At 35.6% G+C, this 23,708-nt stretch overlaps 4 protein-coding genes across 10 annotated transcripts; all 4 read right to left on the bottom strand.

The window, feature by feature from the left end:
• Positions 1 to 322: 322 nt before the first annotated feature.
• On the bottom strand, positions 323 to 3,046 carry LOC133695952 (glycosyltransferase BC10-like). Its single transcript, XM_062117937.1, has 2 exons — positions 1,973 to 3,046; positions 323 to 1,178 (listed from the first exon to the last, which is right to left on the bottom strand). The coding sequence occupies exons 1-2, from the start codon at positions 2,495 to 2,497 to the stop codon at positions 534 to 536; spliced, it is 1,170 nt and encodes a 389-aa protein (XP_061973921.1). The 5' UTR covers positions 2,498 to 3,046; the 3' UTR covers positions 323 to 533.
• A 1,846-nt stretch (positions 3,047 to 4,892) lies between these two features.
• LOC133695998 (glycosyltransferase BC10) lies at positions 4,893 to 6,874 on the bottom strand. Its single transcript, XM_062117994.1, has 2 exons — positions 5,774 to 6,874; positions 4,893 to 5,629 (listed from the first exon to the last, which is right to left on the bottom strand). The coding sequence occupies exons 1-2, from the start codon at positions 6,362 to 6,364 to the stop codon at positions 4,985 to 4,987; spliced, it is 1,236 nt and encodes a 411-aa protein (XP_061973978.1). The 5' UTR covers positions 6,365 to 6,874; the 3' UTR covers positions 4,893 to 4,984.
• Positions 6,875 to 6,956: 82 nt separating this feature from the next.
• On the bottom strand, positions 6,957 to 13,766 carry LOC133695997 (uncharacterized). Of its 2 annotated transcripts, XM_062117991.1 has the most exons (13): positions 13,376 to 13,766; positions 13,135 to 13,282; positions 12,703 to 12,854; positions 11,943 to 12,125; positions 11,047 to 11,122; positions 10,856 to 10,933; positions 10,582 to 10,667; positions 10,326 to 10,399; positions 9,352 to 9,397; positions 8,697 to 8,806; positions 8,140 to 8,314; positions 7,528 to 7,646; positions 6,957 to 7,184 (listed from the first exon to the last, which is right to left on the bottom strand). In XM_062117991.1, exons 1-12 carry the CDS (start codon positions 13,625 to 13,627, stop codon positions 7,572 to 7,574), a joined length of 1,455 nt encoding a protein of 484 aa, XP_061973975.1. In that variant the 5' UTR covers positions 13,628 to 13,766; the 3' UTR covers positions 6,957 to 7,184; positions 7,528 to 7,571. The 2 variants fall into 2 exon arrangements, with proteins under 2 accessions (XP_061973975.1, XP_061973976.1); XM_062117992.1 differs by lacking the exon at positions 7,528 to 7,646.
• Positions 13,767 to 14,563: 797 nt separating this feature from the next.
• Positions 14,564 to 22,826, bottom strand: LOC133697794 (uncharacterized). 6 transcript variants are annotated; one of them, XM_062120569.1, is made up of 12 exons: positions 22,425 to 22,816; positions 22,182 to 22,329; positions 20,645 to 20,796; positions 19,938 to 20,120; positions 19,138 to 19,213; positions 18,799 to 18,876; positions 18,508 to 18,593; positions 18,233 to 18,306; positions 17,481 to 17,526; positions 16,827 to 16,936; positions 16,250 to 16,424; positions 14,564 to 15,098 (listed from the first exon to the last, which is right to left on the bottom strand). In XM_062120569.1, exons 1-12 carry the CDS (start codon positions 22,674 to 22,676, stop codon positions 14,916 to 14,918), a joined length of 1,563 nt encoding a protein of 520 aa, XP_061976553.1. In that variant the 5' UTR covers positions 22,677 to 22,816; the 3' UTR covers positions 14,564 to 14,915. The 6 variants fall into 6 exon arrangements, 4 of the variants coding, with proteins under 4 accessions (XP_061976553.1, XP_061976554.1, XP_061976555.1 ...); XM_062120570.1 differs by lacking the exon at positions 14,564 to 15,098 and adding an exon at positions 16,584 to 16,660 and having other exon boundaries at positions 16,251 to 16,424; positions 22,425 to 22,826; XR_009842930.1 differs by lacking the exon at positions 14,564 to 15,098 and having other exon boundaries at positions 16,393 to 16,424; positions 17,481 to 17,563; positions 22,425 to 22,824.
• Between the last annotated feature and the right edge of the window lie 882 nt (positions 22,827 to 23,708).

The following is a 23,708-nucleotide window of genomic DNA, read 5'->3' as shown; positions in this document are numbered from 1 at the left end:
GTCATTTTCATGTTAATTTTTCCAAAAATGAATGAATGCATTTGTTGTGAAAGCATGAAGAGAAAAGAGCAGCAGCAGCAGGGGAATGCTCTGAGTACCCAGGCTTCGGTAAACTTAACCAGTAATCATCAATTAGACTGTGATTTAATTAGAAACATTCAAAAAACAAATTAGCAGATGATTATGAATTTCTGATAGATTTTTACTGTCCTTTTTTACTGCGCGAACCATGACGACAGGCTTTGCTTTCACCATTGCTGCTATATGGTATCGACAATGTTCATCAAAAGAACACTGAATTAGTAACAAAATCAGAGCAACAGAAATAAAATTAGTGCTTCTATTAATTAGGATTAATATTATTGAAGCGGAGCACATGTAAATACATGCAAGGGAAAAACCTAAAAATTTCCATGTTTTATATCTTGTAACATGAAGGAATAAAGAATCATAGAGCTGTAAACTCCAATCTCTTCGAGAGGGAATATGCAATATTTATACAAATGAATAAAGAATGAAACTATTCTGTAAACCTATGAGTTGAAATGCATGATTTTGGGAGCAAACCTCAATAGCCTATCTAGAGCATTAGGCCAGAATTTCCTTGCAAACAAGAAACAAGTGTTGGTGTGATTCCCATTATACACACATTTGCTGCCACTTCTCATCCTCTCCAAAAACTCAATGGTCACCTCTGTCCTTAAGAACTTAGCAGGATGAGGCCCACCTCTGGACCAGTCAACCCAAGTCAAAGTCCTATTTGAATTCCTTTTCGAATGCTTCATAGTCACAAATGTTGGTAAGTAATGCTCATCAGCATAACATTGTCCCGTGCAGTACTTTTGGAATAAGGGAAAATATTTTCGGTCCGAGACAATTTCAGTGGCAAGGTCTCGATCTATTTCGAACCACTGTGAGCCTTTCCTCCATTGGTCGATTTTGATCCCAGGTCTCATCCGTGGACTATATCGGCCATTACCTACTGGACCTTCTAAGACATAGGACTCCACATGACTTTTGGTTGAGTTCATTAGGTAAGTGTAGACAGTGGAGAAGTTAAAGAGTGGAATGCATGATTCCGAGAGGAGAACAAAACGTTGGTTAGCAATGTCAAGGAGTGCATTGGCTAATAGTCGTCTTTCAGCTTCAATCATGTTTGCATTTCCCCATTCAACAACCTGCATCATGGCACGTAAGCAGGAAATTGAGCAACCATAATTAACAAAAAAGAACCGTAGAAACTGTGCTATAGAATATCAAGAAAAGGCAGTCTAATAATTCACGCAGACAACTAGATCTTTCTTTTACGCTGTTTTTCTGTTGATTAGATCTTTTAGACCTTCATTAATTTTCTTATGTCAAGACCTTCATGAATCCCATGGACAACAAACAACATGTCTCTGAACAAATTCCACTTCAACTTAAAATGGCTAGGAATGGGTCATCATATATAGAACCTTAATGTACATGCTGTGTGCGCGTGCTTATTTATTACTGTGCTAAATTTGATATGTAAACGAGTACATATATGTGGCGGTAGAGATTTTGTTTAGAGAGGAGCGGTGGTTGAGATTGGCATGACCTCCTTTTTTTTTTAGCTAAATGGCAATTTCTCATACACCTGCATTGAGTGGAGAAATGGATCTCTATTGATCTCCGGTCTACTGTGTGATACAAAAGGCATTCATTTTATCTCTTCTAGGAAACAACCTAGGTAGGACATGGATATATATATATATATATATATATATATATATATCCCAAGGCTTCTAATCCTTTTCTTTTTTGATAGAAATCCAAAGGGCTTTAATCAATCAAGTATTGCTATTAAGAAAAAAAATATATCAATCTTAATTAATGATTTGTGCAATAGATGTAGGACATGGATATTGCTAAGGATCAAAACAATAGGATAAGAAATGCTAAATTCACATGATTAAGCCACACGAAATTATGCGATAAATTAACTAACCTTGCTGGGAATTCTTCTGCCATGAAACACAGGACTTTCGGGCTCTGATTCATTGTAAGATGGACTTGAATGCACATAAATTGAGTACAACCCATCATGTCCCTTGAAGAATTTCTCCCACAGTGGAGCCATCAAAACTGGCCCCTTCGTCAAAAACATAAAAGCAACCTTCGGAACTCTATCAAATGGAAACTCACGTATGTTTGGAGTCACGGAAGCTCTCCACAGCAATTCCTTTTCATCCATATCATGCTTAACATCAGGCACCTTCAGATATTCTTTCAAGCCTACGCGAGGAGGCAGCTTGAATGTTGGCGATGCTGTTGTGGTAGTGGTAGAAAAAGAGAAATGACTGACTTGCAGATTGAATGATATGTTGTTGAGATAGGAACTAAGAATGACTCCGGTGGCAAGACCACAGCCAAATAAAAAGAAGAGAGAAAGGACATTGATGAGTTGCAACTGGGCATTGAACAGCTTTGTAAATGTAGTGACCAGATTCTGGTTTTGAGTTTGACCCTTCATGGTAATTGGTTGCTTTAATTTGATATGTGAAAGGAAAGAGTTCAATAACTCGAAAGAACTAAAGTAGGGGATAGTGGTAGTCTTGCTAGCGAAGGCTTCAGGATTATTCTTTTATTGATCCAATAAGCAGTTCTTTCCTTCGAGCACAAGAGATGTCAGTTGGAAAAAATGATGATATCTTAAGAATAAATGATACTACTGTCAAACAAACGTTTGTTGTAAGCAGTGCTAGAAGGGATTGATGACCACCAAACACACAGATAGATGCGACGATAAGACTAGAGTTGTTTGTTAGAAGTTTGTGTAAATTAAAAGCTAATAAAAAGAAATTAATACGAGACGCTAACTATTACATATACATATATATGCATGCAAAGATAGATGGGGAACTTCTTAAAGCAAAGGCGATCAAGCATATTTAATGGAGAATTTCAAGGAAGAAATGACAATTTTGATGACTTTTGAGAGAGGGAGAGAGAAGGAGAGACGGGAAATCTCTAGAGAGTGGTGTGGAAATCAGAAGATGAGATGCCGTTGGCTTAAATTTGTGGGGCGACCCCATTTCATGACGGTGGCTTTCTGGTTCATTGTTTTAAAATCACGACTTCTTTTTTTTTTTTTTAATAACGAAAATTACGACTTTTTCTCTGTTTCAACAGGGAATCCATCGTGTTCAAACATTAAAAAAAGAAACCACGTGGAATAATTCAGAAGCAAGCTGTTTTTGTCTCCACAAGATACAGCTAGTTTTTTTTTTTTTTTCTTAGCTCATTTATAGAAAATCTCATGCCTTGAATAAGTTGATTTTCTTCGTTCAATAATTTATTTATTTATTTATTTATTTAAAATATATAATATATAGAATTAGCATTATACCTTCTCTCTTCTATTTTTTTTCTTTTTTTCTTCGAAATGAATAAGTTGCTAGGGGCAATTAAAGTAACATATGTGTGCTAGCTAGTTACCAACTCTGACCTTGTCTGAATTTGGAAAGCTAAAGGCCCTTTTGACTTTGAAGAATAATTTTAGCAGCACAGCGTTGGCAACTAAGAATGAGAGGCCGACGGCCCGCCAGTTAATACATTTGCATGGAAGGAAGGTTCTTCACAAGTTGGCTCAACATACACGTCTTCTGAGTTGTTGGTAATCAGTGAAGGGCTGCCATGGGAGAGTTGGCCACCCTACAGGGACCAGACCAAGAGAATTAATTTTATTATTCATTCAATTGACTAAGAAATCATTGCCAGCGTTGCATGCTGACCGTTCAAGAAAGAATATTAAACCCTAAATCACTCCTAACATCATGGAGCGGCCACCGGAATGCATCAGCACAGCGCGGTTGGTTTAAGAAATCACGTGTTCCTCCATTTAATAGTTCTTGTAGGAAGATTCTTGAGAAGAAAAAGGGAAGGAAAACAAAGAAAAATAATAGCCCTTATTTCTAATTTAATTGGAACAGAGATTTTATATTGTCCATGACGGGATGAATATTCTCACCGCCGCGCCCATCACCATCTTTCTTAAAATTATCACTATCATTAATAGTTATCTACAACGAAACTTCCCCTTTTATTAAATATTAATGATTTTGATTTCTTTGAGAATGGAAATAACTAGAATAAGTTCAGACACAAATAACTACGTAAATTAGTTTCTTACTTGTCCCATTTGAATTCTTAATGAAATTCTCTATCACTCTATAATTATATCAAAAAAATTTATTTTACATTGTGGTAATAGCAGTTGTTTTTAATTTAAAAATATATTAAAATAATTTATTTTTTTATTTTTTTAAATTTATTTTTGACACCACCATATTAAAAAAAATTCAAAAACACTAAAAAAATTAATTTAAAATAATAAAAAATCAATTTTCATGAAAACACTACGGCAAGAACAAAACAAAGTCACTCTTACAAGTTTAAACCATATTTTATTAATGGTAATGGGCCACAAAATCAAGCCTTAATATTCTCTTAAACCTCGAACAGCCATGGCAGCCCATTTCAACTGGCCCAAAAGCTTTCATTGAAATAGCCGGCGAGTAACTTGCGAGTTGAGAAATGGGCAGCCTTCGAACGTCATTCAGCTGAAGTGGTCTTCTGAAATCTGAACTTCAAATCCAAACAAGAAGTTCTCCCCGAAAATATAAATGACGGGTCCCTCAGGATGTGAGAATCTGAAATACAACCATGGTAAAAAGAAGAAGAAGAAAATCAATGTAAAAGACCAGGTTGGGTATGAGGATAATGGTAGTAACCCTCTGACCGAGGAAAACAAGGTATAACCATGGTAAAATCTGAAATACAACCATTTTTTTGGTTCCTGTGTAATCCGAATCCTATATATGTAACTGTAATTATCTTTGTCACTGAGGAGTCATTTTATTCGTCATTTTGTTATAATTAAAATCATCTCACTAGTTTTGCTGCTTGATCGAATTGTATTAATTGCTCTTAAAATAGCTAGACATCTTGAGGTTTCTAATTAAGAGCGAAAACCAAGCAATCCTGGAGCTATCCTTAGCAAAGGGTCTAGAGTACTTGGATGAAACTTCCTTGCAAAAAGGAAGCAAACTGTGGTGATGCCACCGTTATATGTACAATTAAACCCATTCCTGATCTGATTCAAGAATGCTTCAGAGACATCCTTTCTCACAAATCTTGCGGGGTGAGATCCACCACCAGACCAATCAACCCATGTGATGCTCCTATTTGAGTTCAGCTCAGGGGAAATTTTGGTTACTAGAGTTGGGAAGTAGTGCTCATCCATGTAACACGGAGGCCTGCAATGATCTCTAAAAACAGGATAGTATTTCACATCAGATATCATCTCGATCGCAACCTTGCGGTGAGCTTCAAACCACTGGGAACCTTTACGCCAATCAGATAATGTCACGGTTGGCCGCATTCTCTTGTTGTATCGACCACGCCCCATGTGTCTTGGGTCATCAAATGAACCTAGGAAGCTTTGGTTTGAGTTCATAAGGTAGTTGTAGATTGTGCTGAAATTGAATACTGGAATGCAAGTCTCGGAGAGCAGTACAAATCTTTCATTGGAGAAATCGAGTAGAGCATTGGCCAATAAACGTCTCTCAGCATCTATCATAGTTGCTCTCCCCCATTCAGCTGGCTGCAAGAAACACTTTAAATGCACTGGATATGCATATCAAAAAAATTAAAGCCTACAATATTCTTCTACTTCCATTGGGAGGCCAAGTTTTGCCTGTCAATACATATACGAACTGAAAGCAAGAATAAATTTATGAGTTCTGACCTTGCTTGGTATCTGACGCTGGTAGAAGACTGATGATTCAGGGTGTCGATTTGTGAATTCCGGTGACTTGTGGAGGTAGATTGAGTAGAGACCTTCGTGTCCCTTGAAGAACATTTCCCAAAGTGGGGCCAAAGGCAGACTCCCTCTGGTCAAGAACATGAATGCAACCTTTGGTGTACGATTGTAAGGGTATTCATCAATATGTGGCACCATTGAGGCTCGCCATAATAGCTCCTTGTCATTCATAGAATGACACAGTTCCTTTGGAGTTACCCAGTCTCTCAAGCTTGTGATTGGAAATTGCGATGGTTGCAAGGAAGGAGGAGATAAAAAAGAGTTGCAAAGAAAATATGGACATGGAGACCCAGATGATAGAGGGGTAAAAGTAGCCAACTGATAGTAAGAATAATCTTCGGATAACAGATATTTCTTGACATTATTATTTATAAACATTGCAAGAATCACAACAAATGAAACCATTGACAAACATAAAACTACAGTGGTTGTAGCTTGAAGACTGCCTTCTCTTACTTCTTTTCTAAAACGTATGGACAGGTCTTTTAGAAACACAGTGATCTTACACTGCTTCATTTCCCTCCCTACCTCCCTGTCTCTAGCTTAAAACTTGTACCACCTTGAAAATGGTTTGATTTGCTTTTATTCAAATCAGCGATGTTTTTAAACCTTTAAACCAAGACAGCGTGATCGGAGAATTTGGGAAGGCCCGAGACGTTAAAAAAAGAGCAAGGTAAATGTTGCTTGAGCACATGGGAAATGCCAGAACTGGGAGGATTAGAAGCGTGAATTTCAAGACATACCTGATTTTATGAGAAATGAAGGAAAAGTTGGGATTGATTTACTGCTATTGGCTGTGGGGTGTTACTGATTGAAAGGTATGGATGTTGTGGCTCTGGATCCCTCACACACTCCCATGCGTGAATAAAGCAGGGAGAGGATCAAGAATATCATGTGTTGGACAGTGAAATCGGTGAAGGCCGAAGCATTTACCATGCTAGAGGTTTGTTCAATGTGAAATTTGGAATAAATTATTAGGAGAGAGAGGGAGAAAAAAAGAGAAGCTTAGCACATGACATATTAGGCAAAACTAAGAAAAAACAAAGAAGATTAGAAGAGGGGTGAAAACCAGAGAGCAAAGGAAAGATTTTAAAACTATGCTTCTGGATAAAGAAAACGATATAAATTTCTTCTATATACCTGTGTTTCCATGTTCTCTGAAGGAATTTTATTCATACAATATCAACATGTAGAATCTCTAACTGAATACATTGATGAATTTCTAAATGAAAGTAAATAAATTATTATCGGGGAAGAGAGAGCTCCTCAAACCGGCACTGTTGAGATTAAGTGATCATAGTTTGACGCGTCCAAAAACACCATTTAGGTCCAAACCCTAGCACAACAGCTCAACACAATTAACTCGGATACAAAATAGCAAGATGTTTCATAATCATCAAAACATATTAATCTGAGAGAGTTGGTTCAATAATTGTGCCATTCTATTCAGTGGAAGATTATCTCACTGTGGGGGGTTCAAGATCAAGAGTACTAGTTTCATTTCATACGACATGGCAACACTTCAACATCATTCATCACAAGTAGCGACATGGTAGCGACGAAGTATGCATCTACATTGCAAGCAATCTTTTATTTCTCAGATTACAAGAGTGATATTTCATAGTATAAGGTCCACATAGTTGAATGACTATGGAGAATTTCAAGGGAAGGGGTCCGACCTAAGAGATGTAGTGGGCGAATGTGCCAGACACAGCAGCTCTCCTCACTTGGGCTCAATTTTACCCACCTTCTCAGCAAATGCAATCAAACTGCAATTGAAAGTGTCTACAGAGAAGGCCTGCACACTCTCCGAGGAATAGATGGAATTTAGAAAATTTCACTAATTTCTAATTGTTATCCTATACAGCATTGCCGTTTCCAAATTTTCCAAGACACAAGGAATTGCTAAAATTCCATAACAGTATGAATCTCACACACAAAAAAGGTAAATAACTTGAGCAGGTGAGTAGATACAGCCAGTTTCATGTGGATTATCAGAAGCTCAGGGCAAAAAATACACTGAGGTAATCATGTATTCAAGAAAACATCTGTTACAAGTTCCGTATGTCTATTATCCCCTACAGTCCATAATAAGCCTTTTAGTGTAACTGAGAATCGTTAACTTCTTTTTTTATTTTAAATTTGCCTAAGTCCTTTATGAGTATGAAAAGAAAGCATAGGGACTATTGGCCTTTGAATGAATACACAGAGAAACTAGAACCATCCTGTACAACCATTCATACATGCATTGAAAGGGGAAAAAATTGTAACATAAAGGTGGAAGAAATTACCTTCGGCAACTTATTTTGTTGATTCAAATGATCCACATGAAGTCTCACATTTGATGCAGCATGATACCAAAGACTGCGATCAACCCCCGAATATACATCGGCAACTATGTCGAATAATGTCTTAGCTCCATTTTCTATAGCTTCCAAGATGGATAATTCTCTATTTCTACGGTTCCTGTAGAATAAAAGAAAAAAGAATGCAATTTAGTATTATGCAACTCTTCATAATCATTATTGTTTAGCGAGCTACAATATTGAGTTGGGTAACTAGTAAGACTATTGGTCAATTCATACAGCTTGGTGAACCATAATTGAACAGCGTGTGCACCTTACATGAAATTGCAATTCTAAACTAGATAAAAGTATTGTTTCCTAGCTCAAAATAGTCCATCCTGAGATCTTACTAATGTACAGAGAAAAGAAAAATTCCTAATTTGAACTCGTAAAGATAAGTCTCTATCGTCCAGCAATAGCCAAATCCCATATAAAAAGTTTAACAAAAAGCACAACAATAATACAGTGTGGCGGCTAAAGTAAGGAAAATGATTTATTCATACTTTAGATATCCACAAAGCATGTGCTTTGGCCACAAATTAACTCTTCCATGCATTGGGATCAAGACATGTGGGGCAAGCTCAATAAATTTGTAAGTCGATCTGAAGTAATCCTGCATAAACAACAAAACTCTTCACTAAGATGTTTAAATTATAGATTCTATGTATATAAAAACTTGGACAGAGGCAAGTTATTTGAACATTTTTATTATATTACATTCCATTTTTCCATTACAGTTTGACTGATTTAGCAACCTCAGGAACTGCATACCACAAAATCTAAAAATATCAACTAACCAAACTTTCTATTAGAAGGCCTTAGTGGGACTCTAAGGTTTCTGTAAATTCTGTTCCAGCCCCACTCTTTCCCTGGATCAGTTAAATCTCTCTGGAAAACAAATCTCTGATCTTCTCAAGTACTAGTCCCCCCGTATCCATTTCAGAACAACCATTAATTTTCAAATTCAAAGGCTATTCTACATCACATATTCTTTAGTCAAACACCATTGTAATACAAAAGAACATATCAATACAACAATGAAACAAACAACAGGATTAGATTGATGGAACAAGCAAATTTAACTCCTGTTAGCAGTGCATATATTGAAGCACGGGATTAATAATGTAGTAGTATCATTGTGGCTTATTATCTACTTACGGCCATATTTCCACCAGAAGCAATGTCCAGGAGGGCACTTCCTTGGCTGCAACAAACCCACAAATACATTAGGAACGCAGATCCTAGAGAGCAATATGAAATAATTAGAACAAAAACTACATAAATGCTAGGTTCTTCTGTGCGGGTATGTGCAATGGCAGAAGGTGAGTAAAATTGTTGGGAGGCTAAGTTAAATATAATACGACTTTAAAGGAAAAAATTCAGAGGGGCCAAATTAGAATATCACAAGGATCAATATGAAAAATATGCAAAATTACTGGGAGCATGATGAATTTTTGAAAATTTTGAGGGGGCGTAGGCGAGCCTGTTCAAGAACAGCTTATGTGCGGCTGTTGCACCTGGGTGTGCAGGGGGCGGGGGATTTGCTCCAGAGAGTTTATATGCAACTGAATACTGGAACTGAGTGCTTTGTTCATCACGAAAAAAAAAAATTAGAATACCACATTGGGGGAACTTGAAGGAGGGAAAAAAATTCCCATTTAAAAGATTGAAATCCTTTCAAGTCTCAATTACAGCTTCATAGTAAATTTGAAACGACTGTTTGGCTATCCTGACTGGGAGTTCTTTTTTATTCATCATATGAACCAATGATCACATTCCATGTCTTCACTCGCAAACATGTGCAAACAGTCACTAATGTAGAGGAGAAAATACAGACAACATGATTATATAAAATTTATCCATAGCCTTCATTTTCTTTCCAATTACACAAAAATGCAATGCATAAATATACAAATGTCAAGGGCAGTTTCTTTTTGGCTCCCCCTAATAATGATTTCCTTTTTTTATTGACATATGATTTGAAATCATGGAATGATAAGCCCTTCGCAATTCCATCATAGCATCATTCCCTTATTTATAAATCACATGGTTAAGACTGCCCTCAAGATGATAATGCGGTCCCATCAAGAATCTATTTTTAATGAATAAGTACAGTCTTCTAAGAATCTTACCCCACACAATGATCACCTACAATCAACGAGTGAGATTCGACATGAAGCAGTGCCAAATGCCCATCTGTATGTCCCTGTTTGAAGAAAACTCTATATTTCAGCTAATAATTAAAAAGTAGGCCTTCTTTCATGGGTTAGGCGAACAAGTAGCCAGTTCTACCAACATGCACGAAATATGAAGAACACAAATTTTGATGAAACTTGGTTTATCATCTCACAACTACAAATTCCAAACAAATCACATAGAAAGAATTACCGGAGAAAAAATGATATTCAATCTCTGACCACCAATGCAAATGTCTTCTCCTCCAGAAACTGAGATGTGACCAAGCGACCAGTCATCTGCAAAATATATGGTGTCTACTAAACTTCCATGAAATGAATGAGATTGAAAATAATGTTTATTAATCCAGGAGCAGTTGATTCATGGACATTATATTACTATTTAAAATTGGTGCTTATGATACAAAGAAAAAGAACATTTTTTTACAGATGTCATATATTTATCACAATGTCGTAGTAATTATAACCTTTCCTAATGCGGCACATTGTGTTCTCATGTGCTAATAAAGTTGCAGTAGGATTGCATTTTTGGATCACAGAAAGGCCTGAAACAAACCACGAGACAGCAAATCAGAACCAAAGTAGAAAAGGTGATATTTAAGAGTTCAGGCGAAGTGTAAGTTATGATCCTATGTTACAGCATTTTTACATATCTTACCATCAACATGATCTCCGTGGTGATGGGTAACAAAGACGACCAACTTTTTAGACAGAGCAGCAACAATTTTCAAGAGCTGATCAAGCAAAATAAAACACCAATCAACTTTTTAATTCGAAGAATTGCACAGCTTACAAGAATAAAATATTTAAGCCACTGTTTGCAATTTGATTGACATCATTAACACCAGCCACAACAAAAAATAAAAAATGAAATAAAATAAAATGACCAAGGTCTTCCCCATACAATAACCACATCATGGTAGGCGCTGGCAAATGGTTATCAAGTTAAATTCAGATCCATATGATCTTTCTTAGTTCATTTTTTATTTTTGTTTTCGGGTCACTAGAGTAAATTTGACTCAACTAGAGGTTAGATGCTGTGTGTGAAAACTATGGTTTTCAACAAAGTTCTGCAAAGAATTAAGAGGTGGAATATCATTTAACAGCATCGGAGTTGATACTAGGGAGATGTCTTCTATATGCTAAACTAAAAGAACAGTTTGTGTGATATATTGTATGACAGCAAATATTATGGCATCCAAACAAGATGCATCACGTACTTGGATCAATAGCCCAACAGAGAGAATTATAGAGACCTTGGGTGTATGATCTTGGACAATGTGTTTTCCCTTCCATTTAGGTTCTAATGAATTTTTTATTTCAGTAAAATTACGACCTGCTTCCACTTATTAGCTTTTCATCCAATACAATTGCTGCAGCTGCCAGTCAAGTCAAGAAAATGTAGGCTGCATAGTGGGAAGAATGCATTGAAGATATATTGCATGCCCAATTTCACAAAGAGTTTACTTCTGTTAGGATTTTTGAGCAAAATGTGGCTCAGAAAGAAATCATATGTACAATGCATGCTTCAGAGCCAGTAGCAAATTGACATACCTCCTCATGAAAATCAGCTCGGCATCCTGGGTCCACTATCAATGCATCTCCATGAGCTACAAAATTGTAATCTTCACTTTCATTTTTTACACTCTCAGGTGCAAACATAACCAAGTTTGTTGTATGGAAAGGCTTGGCTGTTCTACTTTTCATAGGCACGATTATAACACCAGGTGGATATTCCTGAAAATGAGAATAAATGTCATCTAAATAAAACAACAGACAGTGTGTGCGTGTGTGTGTTGGGGGGGGGGGGGGGGGGGTGTTATATTAAATAACGGAAATACAAGATTTCACACCAATTTGTTTTAGGGTTTTGATAAAAATTAGAAATCCAAAAATTGGATAAGAACCAGTAGCTGAACATCAAATGCAAATGCAGTTATCAGAATAGGGCACATTCAAAATCAAATATTTGAAAGAAACATTATAAATAAGCCTCTTGTAACAAATTGTCACGATTAAAAGTAGAATGAATTTCCTTGTTACAATTTCTAGAACACTGCTCTGTCTACAAAACTATTTTAACAAGTCTTCTTTTTTGCTATTGTTTAGGTGGAGCATAAAAGCATAATAACCACTTAAACATGGAGAGAAATGCTGATAAAAATAGCGAGTGTCCAAGTCAAGTAGGTTCTGATTTCCACAACTGTCATTTTCCATAGTAAGAGAATCGTTTAACAGGCAATTGAGAACCAGTTTAAAGAATAAAAAACTAGAATTCCAAAATATGTTTCTTACAGAAATGCATCCAGCAAACCTGATAATGCAAGGCAGTATTCACTTTCTCTGAAGATTGTGCCGAATCATTTATAAGACCAAGAACTACCAAAGGTCCCACACGATCACTACTTTTTTTCACATCCACGAGCAAGCTCAAACAACTTTGGATAGACATCCACTTACAGAGCTCTGCATTTGTAATTCCATTCATTCCAAATTAGTTTTGCCAGCCTCGCCAAAGATACAATGGTAGTACTAATAACTAAAACAGAACCAAATTGAAATTTCTCTTAGACAACTATGTATCTCCAAACACCAAACATTTCTAGGTCCATCAATGTGAGTTTCAACAAATTCTACTGTAACAATCTTCAAACCTCAATTCTCTACCAGCATCAACGTCAGCAGAGCTAACTAAATTGTGTGCGCGTGTGTGTGTGATACATAATTAACATAGATAAAATTAAACCTGGTAAGTTTTGATTCCCAGGTAACAATTTCCCTACAATGTACACTCTATGAACTGGCAATCCTGGGCCAAACTCAGCTTCCTCTACAAGCTTCAAAAATCTCCACTCTCCTCCATCATTTACCTTAAACCCCACTTGCTCCAAAACCTTAAGAAAAAAAAACCAAGAAAGCCCAGTTCATTAATCAATAATACAAAACAAACACACAATTTAAAATACAAAATCAACTCATAGGATTACCTTGCTAATAGCCGATTCAACATCGAATTTTCCCAAATCGGTCCTCTCCAAGCCTTCTATAACAATACTACCAGACTCCAATTCTCCTTCTTCAAGGTCCAGCTTTGTTGAGGGTAAGTCCCAGAGATCGGAGTCAACAAATGTATCATACTCTTCGATGCCGAATTTTGGAGGCGGGTTTTGCTTTACAAGGAGAAATTCTGCTTCGTGTGAGGGGTTTTTTAGGATTAAAGCTAGGTTATAAGTAGCCATTTTCACTTCGACTTTTTTAGAGAGGTTGAAGATGGTGAGATCAGTGAGGGAAGAATTAGGTGTAGATAAAGACAGATGGAGGGTTAATGTAGTAGTTGTACAGATATAACGGTGAAGTGGTAGTTGAGTTTATTGAAAGACAGTTGTGGTGGTGGGTTTGGTCGGTATTACCGTTAATAAAGGACATCCCCCTTTCTATCCATTGTAATTCGTTATTTAAAATCTCTATATTCAATTTACTACAGAAGAACATAAAGTTTGGTCAGATTACATTTTTCTTGATAGAATTCTTTGTCATGATATATATATATATATATATATATATATATATATATATATATGTTCACAAGAATAAAAGAAAAATAGCTAATTAATACAAATATAAGAGCCTTTGTAAAAATCATAATGCTATTTTTTTTAATTGTATTGACATTATGCAACAATGGTTTGAATTAGCATTTAAAATTTCATATTCTCCTTCCCTTGGAGAATTATATCTGACTAACACAGTCGTGTCTTCGATGATTTTCTACTGATAACAACCTTCTTCTCGTTTTATACCCCATCCCTTCTTTCTTCTTCTTCTCTCTTCTTCTTCTTTTTTTTTAGTACTTGTGTCTTTTGTAGTGCAAATAACTTTAAAATCTATATATCTATATGATACAAGACTTTCGATTTCTTACGGTTTGTGCCTTTAGAACAAAAGTTTTGTTGTTGCTTCTTGTTGTTTAAATAAGAAAGGAAATTTGGTCAGTTCTGGATGCAGATTTTCCCTCCAATGGGGTTTGACAGTGCCACTCATTTCATCAGCTGAGTAACAGTTTTGGATGCATGTTATCCATGGATGACGAAATTCTTATTGTTTAGGATATACTCATATGAGAAATCTTATAATACTCAAACTATATATTTATTGAATATCTATAGCATATAAGAGAGAGGAAAAATCATATCTGATAATATAATTGGTTATAGTATAGGTTCAGCACCATAAAATTTTCCATACCGAGACTGGTTCACCTACATGATTAAAGCTTTGAGAAGGCAACTATTTCAGTCGCAGAGAAATTATACATCGCAGCTATCCATAGTAATATCAATGATTGGCTTTGTGGAAGCACCTTGTATCATAAAATGCTGCCCTTCTTTGGAAGGTTTAGCTGCCGGTGCATTTTTAACATTTTCCATGAAGCCTCAAATACACGATGAATAATCACCATATGAAAGCCATAATGCGTCAACCATTTTCCAGAAAGCCGCAAATTGTACACCCTTACCTCTCTTACTTTCAGCTGAGCTTGTACTTTAACGAGTATAACACGGCGAAGCTGACCACTGCTCCACCGATTAGTATTTTGGGTATATGTAGGTTCTTGGACCGGGACAGAAATTCAGCAGCAAGATATGCCCAAATCCATCTGGATATAAAATGCACCCCGCAAGTCCTTTGGAACTTCTGAATCGAAAATTCCTAAAGGCAGTATTCTCTGATCAGTCCCGCGACAAATTATCCAATTTATGTTGCAAGCGATCTTTCATTTATCAGATTGTAAAACAAGATGGAAAAACTTCACAGTACATGGTCCATTTAGTTGAATGACTTAACACCTCACAACAAAACTTGATTGATGTTTATAAAATAAAAAGTTGAGAAGTTAATTAACTTAAAAAAAACACTCTAGCTTTTGAAGGAGACAAGGTCCTAAACAAAGAGTGCTTAAGGTTTAAAACCTACACACGTGCATGTGCTGAATGGCTCGGTTTAGGTTTCGAGTCAAGTCTAGGTCTGGGTCTAGGTTTATTGTAAAACAATATTTTAGGCTATAATAGATTATTTTTTACCAACTGAAATTTAGACTTAGACCTGGTTTCCAATTTGTCCAAGACACAAGGAATTGCTACAGTTCCATAAATTAGTCTCCTCACGCACACACGCACCAAAACCGAGCCATTCAGCACATGCGCGTGTGTAGGAGTATGAAACTAAAGGTCAGCAGGTAAGAAGGTGTGCCCAGTGTGATGTGGATTATCAGAAGCTCAAGGCAAAAAAGAAAAAGAAAAAACACAATCTGATGGGCATGAAAATTCGAAGACACACTGTTCAACCGTTTGTCCCCATGAATATATATATATATATATACAATAGGCGATTGCTGCTACAAGCAGGGACGGAGGCAGAGAGAGTGGCTGGCAGGGGCCCAGCCCCTGGTAAAAAAAAAAAAATTCCCTGCCTCCTCCTTGAATATGTGAATAATAGCTGTAGTCAAGGTCAATCCAACCCCTCCTTCCATTTTTCCAATATGCATTCATCTTGCTACCATAGGTTATATTCTGTTCAAAACACAAGCTGTGTACGTACACGGCTATTACCCCCTACCATCCATAAGAAGCCTTTTAGTGTAACTGAACCAGTATTTTAAAAAAAAAAAAAAAATTCTTCAAGCCCTTTATGAGTATTACCCCCCCTGGTTTATTACTGTCGATGAGTGACAGAATGCATAGGAACTATTTGGTGTTTGCCTATGAATGAATACACAGAGAAACTAGAACCATACTATACAGATGTTTATATTTACTGTTGGAAGGAAAATAAATTTGTAACACAAACATGGCAGAAATTACCTTTGGTAACTTATTTTGTTGAGCCAAATGCTCCACGTGAAGCCTAACATTTGATGAAGCAGGAAACCAAAGACTGCGATCAACCTCTGAATATATATTGGCAACTATGTCAATTAATGTCTTTGCTCCATTTTCTATTGCTTCCAAGATCGATAATTCTCTACTTCTACGATTCCTGCATGAGAAGGAAAAAATCAAGTGCAAATCAGTATCGTGCAACTCTCCTAAACATTATTGTTCAGTGAGCTAGAACATCGAGTTGACTAAAAAATATGACCATTGGTCGATTTATAGTTATACAGCTTGGTGAACCACAATTGAACAGCATGCGCACCTATATGAAATTCAAGTCCAAACTAGGTAATAGTATTTATTTCTTGGCTCAAAATAGTCCAGCCTGAGATCTTCCTACTGTATAGAAAAAAGAAAAGAGTGTTCGACCGTCTGAACTTGAAAGAAAAATCCTAATCTGAAACTGTAAAAATAATTCTTCAAGGTCCTGCTTCCTTAACAGTTCAACCAAAAGAACAATGATACAGAGTTGTGGCTAAAGAAAGAAAAGTGATTTGTTTTATACTTTAGATATCCACAAAGCATGCGCTTTGGCCACAAATTAACTCTTCCATGCATTGGGATCAAAACATGTGGGGCAAGCTCAATAAATTTGTAAGTCGATTGGAAGTAATCCTGCATAGACAATAAACCTCTACAGTAAGATGTTTAAATTAATCCAAGGAAAATAAAAACTCGGACAGCAGTAATTTATTTGAACATTTTTTTATTTTATATTCCATTTTTCTATTACAGTTTGACTGATAGCATATCCATGGACAGAATACCAAGAGTTTAAAAAGAAATGACCGACAACAGTTTCTATTCTCCACAGGGCTCGTAGAAGGCTCAGAGAAACTCAAAGGTTCAGCTCTATTCCAGCCCCACTCCTGCACTAGATGAGCTATTTTCAACCTTAATCCCTCCAAATACATATCCCTAATCTTCTCAAATATTAGTCTACCTATTGATTGCAGAAAACCCTCGGTTTTCAAATGCTATTCTATATCACATATTCTTTAGTCCAACACCACCGTAATACAAAAGAATATATTAATACATACCGATACCAACAACAGAATAGGTTTGATGGCACAAGCAAATTTAACAGCTGCTGGTAGTGCATGCATTAAAGCTCAAGATTAATAATGTATTCACTTTAGCTTCTTTATCTACTTACAGTCATATTTCCACCAGAAGTAATGTCCAAGAGGGCACTTCCTTGACTGCAACAAACCCATAGATGCATTAGGAATGCGGATCCTAGAGAACAATATGAAAGAATGAGAATAAAAACTAAATTGATGCGAGGCTTTTCTGTGTGGGTGAGCACACACACTTGCAGAAAAATGGGAGGGGAAAAGGTAGGTAAACAAGTAGGGGGCTCCTTGGTGTTTATATGCAACTGAAACTGAGTGCATTGTTCATCTGAAGATTTTAGAGTACTGTATGGGGCAACTTGAAAGAGGGAAAAAACTCCATTTGACAGGTTGAAATCCATTCAAGTCTCAATTACAGCTCTCCAGTAAATTTGACACAACTTTTTGGCTATCACATAACTGCAAGATGATCACCATCAACGCTTTCACACACAAACATGTGCAAACACTTAATAATGTGGAGGTGAAAATACAGACAACATGATTATATAAACTTTATCCATAGCCTTCATTTTCTTTGAAATTACACAAAAATGCAATGCATAAATATACAAATGTCAAAGGCAAGTTTCTTTTGGCTCCAACTAATTGTGATTTCCTTTTTATATGAACATATTATTTCATGATATTGAAACGATTAGCCTTTCACTCTTCCATCATAGCATCATTTCCTAATTTATAAATCACATGGTTGAGACTGCCCTCAATATGATAATGTAGTTCTGTCAAGAATCTGTTGTCAATGATAATTGCAGTCTTCTAAGAATCTTACCCCACACAATGATCACCTACTATCAACGAGTGAGTATCAACATGAAGCAGTGCCAAGTGCCCATCTGTATGTCCCTGATTGAAGACAACCCTATATTTCAGCTAACAACTAAAAAGTAGGCCTTCTTTATGGGGGTGGGTGAATAACTAACCAGTTTCACAAACATGTACGGAATATGAAGTACACAAATTACAGGCATTACAAATTTCAGTGAAACTAGGTTTTCATCTTGTAACTATAAATTCCAAAACAAACAATCATGCAGAAAGAATTACCGGAGCAAAAATAATATTCAATCTCTGACCACCGATGCAAATGTCTTCACCTCCAGAAACTGAGATGTGATTAAGAGACCAGTCACCTGCAAAATATAAGATATCTGCTAAGCTTCAATGAAGTTAACGAGATTGAAAACAAAGCTCATTAACCTGAAAAAAGTTATTTCATGAATCACTGCGCTTAAAGTTGGTGATTATGGCATTAAGAAAAGAGATTTTTTAACAAACGCTGTTTTTTAAACACTCCATAACAAAATGATATCATCACTATGCCAAAGTAATTGGAACCTTTCCCAATGCGGTGCATTGAGTTCTTGTGTGCTAATAAAGTGGCATTAGGGTTGCATTTTTGGATGACAGAAAGACCTGAAAGAAACCATTAGACAGCAAATCAGAACCAATGTCTAAACTGTGTAATTAAGTGTGGCACAAGCATCTAAAATGAGAGAGGCACATAACTTGATATTTAAAAAGTTCAAGCAAAAAACACAATTCAGTATGCTATTGTTGTCTCAGCCATTTGGAAAAGTTAGAGAAGTCATAAGGATCATGGTATGCACGGAACGGAAATACTCTAGTCTGGTCTCATGATGCCAAAGTAAGTTCAAATGCTTTTGCATATCTTACCATCTACATGATCTCTGTGGTGATGGGTAACAAAGACGACCAACTTTTTCGACAGAGGAGCAACAACTTTCAAGAGCTGATCAAGCAAATGGTAGAGTGATCAAATTTTTAATTAGAAGAATTGCCATAAAAGAATTAAATATTTAAGCCGGTGTCTGCAATTTGACTGACATCATAGACTCCAGCCTAAGGAAAAAAAAAATGACTATAGTCTATCCCTGACACAACCAAATCAAGGTATGCACTTGTAAAAGGTTATCAAGTTCAATTCAGTTCTGTATGTACCTTCTTCATTTTATTCTTCTTCTTTTCTTTCAGGGCACTAGAGTGAATTTGATTGGACTAGAGGGTTAGATGTCCTGTGTGACAGCTATGGCTTTCAACAAAGTTGTGCAAAGAATTCAAAAATGAATATTATTTAACAGCATTGGAGTTGATACTTGGGAACTGTCTTTTATAAGCTAACTAAAAGAACAGTTTGTGTGCTTTATTGTGTAACAAGAAATATTACGGCATTGCAACAAGATGAATCATGCACAAAGATAATTGGCCCGAGGGAGAATTTTGGAGATCTTGAGAGTATGATCTAGGACAAATAATTGTTTTCATCTTACAACCTGTTTCCAATATGAGCTTGTCATCCTAAATACAATTGCTGTTGTTGCCAATGTGTCAAGAAAATGCAGTCTGCATTGCGTGAAGATAGCATTAAGACACATTGCATGCCCAATTTCACAAAGAGTTACTTCTATAATGATTTTGGAGCAAAACGTGGCTCACAAAGTAACAAAATGACATACCTCCTTGTGAAAATTAGCACGGCATCCTGGGTCCACTATCAATGCATCTCCGTGTGCTACAAAATTGTAATCCTCGCATTTATTTTTTACACTCTCAGGCGCAAATACAACCAAGTTTGTTGTGTGGAAAGGCTTGGCTGTTCTACTTCTCATAGGCACAATTATAACACCAGGTGGATATTCCTGAAAATGTGAATAAGTGTCACCAAAAGGGGGGGAGTTATATTTAATAACAAGAAATACAAGTCTTCATTTTAGTTAAGGGGACAGATACCGATATCTTATATAAATCTCAGAAATGTAAAAATCAGATACAGAATCAGTAGTTGAACTTCAAGTACAAATGCAGTAATCAGAATAGGGCACATCCCAAACAAAAAAAATTGAAAGGAACATTATAAATAAACCTCTTGTGACAAAATTGTCGATTGAATACTGGTATGCATTTCCGTGTTACATTTTCTAGAACACTATTCTGTTCTACAAAAATATTTTAACAGTTTTCTTTTTTTCTTTTTGTTATCATTAAGGTGAAGCATGTAAGCATAATAACTGCTTGAACATTAAGAGAATTACTGATTAAAATAGCAAGCATCCAAGTCAAGTAGGTTTTCATTTCCACAACTGTCATTCCCCACATGGAAAGATTATTTTCACATGCACTAAGCTTCATAATACGTTTGCTGCCAGAAGTGCATCTAGCAAACCTGATAATCCAAGGCAGTGTTCACTTTCTCTGAAGAATGCACGGAATCATTAATAAGACCAAGAACTACCAAGGGTCCCACGCGATCACTACTTGGTTTTACATCCACAAGCCAGCTTAAACAACTCTGGATAGACATCCACTTACACAGCCCTGCATGTTATTACAAGCGATTTAAATTCGTTTTGAGCAACTCACCATAGCCTAGTTAACATTAACAAAACAACTAAATAGCGTGCAGTCGATTTAATTGTTCATATAAACAATGAAACAATTTGATATATTTCTTTGATCTTTGGTTAAGCCGGATGATATGTTTAATGCGGCAATAGATTGACTATGGAATTCCTTTTTCAAGAAGAGGGGGCGGAAAAAAATAATGCCCCAGGGCCCGCAGGCCTCCCTCAAGCCCACGCAGGCTTTGTTGTAACAAGCCTGGGGGTTGTTATTGCACCTCTTTTATTTATCTCTTCTTTTTTTTTTAATTTCATACAGGTTCTTAGCCTTCTTTTTTTTTTCCTTTAGCAACATGCCTATAACTTTTTTTTAATTGGTCGTTTATTTATTTATTTTGCTCCTTTTTTATTGTATTTTATTTTAATCTTATATTTTAATATTTAATTTTTATTTAATTTTATCATTTAGTGTTGTGTTTGTGTTGATTGTAAATTAATTTTTATATAATTAAAAAAATCAAATCAACTCGGTAGAGTTCATAAAACAGATTGCAGTTTTTGCAGGTTGATTAGAGTGAAACTGGTCTATTTCTTTATTTTCTTTAATTTTTTTCTTTGATTCTATTTAGTCAATAAAGTTACGTCGGGACAATTCTCACATAATTTCATTTAAAATTAAACTAAATAAGAAGTCAAGTTAAGATTTTTCATGTTTGAATTGTTATAACAAGTTTAACGACAATGCATAAAAATTTTCAACAATTTAGATATTATTTTTCTACATTCAAAATTTTAATCCAAGCAGCAGCAATAGCGGGGCCATTAAACTAGTAATAACTAAAAACATGATAAAGTCCATATAACTTATGAGGTAAATATCTAAGAGCGTGTTTGGCAGTGTGGTTGCGGGTGCTTTTCAAATAACTTTTCATGCCAAAATACATGTCAACGATGTTTTTTTATTTTTTAAAAATTATTTTTGACATCAGTACATCAAAACAATCCAAAACGTACAAACTATATTAAATTTTAGTAAAAAAAAAAATTTCAAATTTTTTAGGAACGCAACCGCAGCTGCAGCCGCGTTCCCAAACGAACCTAAGTCCATCAATTAAAGTTCCACCAAATTCTCTGTTTAGCAAACTTTAAACCCCAATTCTTTAGCAACAGCATCATCACAAAAGCTAACTTGGCTTCAGTGTAAAACTCATAGAAACTTAAGTTGTGAATATAAAAAAAAAAAAAATCCTAAGCGGAACCAATCCAAAAAAGAATCCTATATACAGAACCCGAATCCATTTTATCAATAACAACATAGTTTTTTATTACCAGTCAACAAAATTAACACGGCTAAAAACAAACCTGGCAAATTCTGATTCCGGTTCAACAATTTTCCCGAAATGTACACCGTATGAACTGGCAATCCTGGGCCAAACTCAGCTTCCTCTAGATGCTTCAAAAATCTCCACTCTCCTCCATCATTTGCCTTAAACCCCACTTGCTCCAAAACCTACAAAAGCCACACAAAAAAATTGAAACCCGATTTAACCGGTAAAACAACACAAACCCACAATTTAAAAACACAAAATTAAACTTGCAAATCACCTTGTTAATAGCCGAATCAAAATCAAATTTGAGCAGACTGGTCCTCTCTATGCCTTCGATAACAAGACTACCAGGCTCCAATTCTCCTTCTACAAGGTCCAGCTTCTTTGAGGGTAAGTCCCAGAGATCAGAGTCAACGAATGAATCATACTCTTCAATTCCGAATTTTGGAGGTGGGGTTTGCTTTGCAAGGAGGAATTCGGCGTCGTTTAAGGGGTTTCCGAGGATTAAAGCGAGATTGTAAGTTGCCATTGTTGGATTAGCTTAGTGAGGTTTAGGAGGGAGAGAGCAGTGAGGGATGGATGATTAGGTTTTGATAATAAATAAAGACAGATGGAGAGTTAATGCGGTAGTTGTACAGAAATAATGGTGAGCTGGGGGTGCGTTTATTGAAGGGACAGTTGGCATGGCGGGTTTTGGTTGGTGTTATCGTTAATAGAGGACAACTACTTTTGTTCACTGTACTAATATCACCATATTTAATTTATTATGGAAGAATATATTTTGTTTTATTTTGGTATATGATATTTTTCATGATAGAAGTTTTTGTCGTGATTATTAATATCATTTAATTTTCTCACTGTGTCATATAAAATGAAAAAAAAAACTAATACAAGTATAAGACTGTTTGTAAAAGTCAAGTTATTTATTTGTTTTAATGCAAAGATGGTTAGAATTAATACTTGCAATAAATAAGGTATTTTTAGTTATGATTTTAAATATTTTTTATTTAAAATATATTAAAATAATATATTTTTTTATTTTTTTATTTTTTTAATTTATATTTTATATTAGTATATCAAAATAATTTAAGAACATAAAAAATTAATTTAAAATAAATAAGAAAATTAATTTTTTAAAACACAGAAACAAATAAATTCTTTCTCATGATTTTTTTTTCTTTTTCTTCTTAAATAATTTTATATCTAAGTTTCTTGTGACTAAATTTGATCTCTTTCGCAATACAAATAAGTCTCCATCTAAACTTTTTTCTCTAGTATAAAAAATAAAAAAATTAGCTCTTAATAAAGCCAACACTAACCATGCTCTTTTTATATAGCATATATCCATTTCCTTACAAATTAGCTCTTAATAAAGTCAACACACATGTTTGATTTCTTTTGCCAATCACAGGATATGACTGAGCTAGATGGCCATCAAAAAAGGTGAAATCTAGAGAAAAGTTTGCAGTGAGATCCAAATCCAAGAATTATGGCATAGAGTTGATAAAGGAAGGCTGTTTTCTCTGAGACATCACCTGAAAGGGAGAGGAAGAGGCGACAC

The sequence above is a fragment of the Populus nigra genome, chromosome 6 (assembly GCF_951802175.1).
Source record: "Populus nigra chromosome 6, ddPopNigr1.1, whole genome shotgun sequence".
Taxonomy (NCBI): domain Eukaryota; kingdom Viridiplantae; phylum Streptophyta; class Magnoliopsida; order Malpighiales; family Salicaceae; genus Populus; species Populus nigra.
The sequence above is the reverse complement of the archived record's forward strand: the minus strand, read 5'-3'. Positions and strand labels throughout refer to the sequence as shown.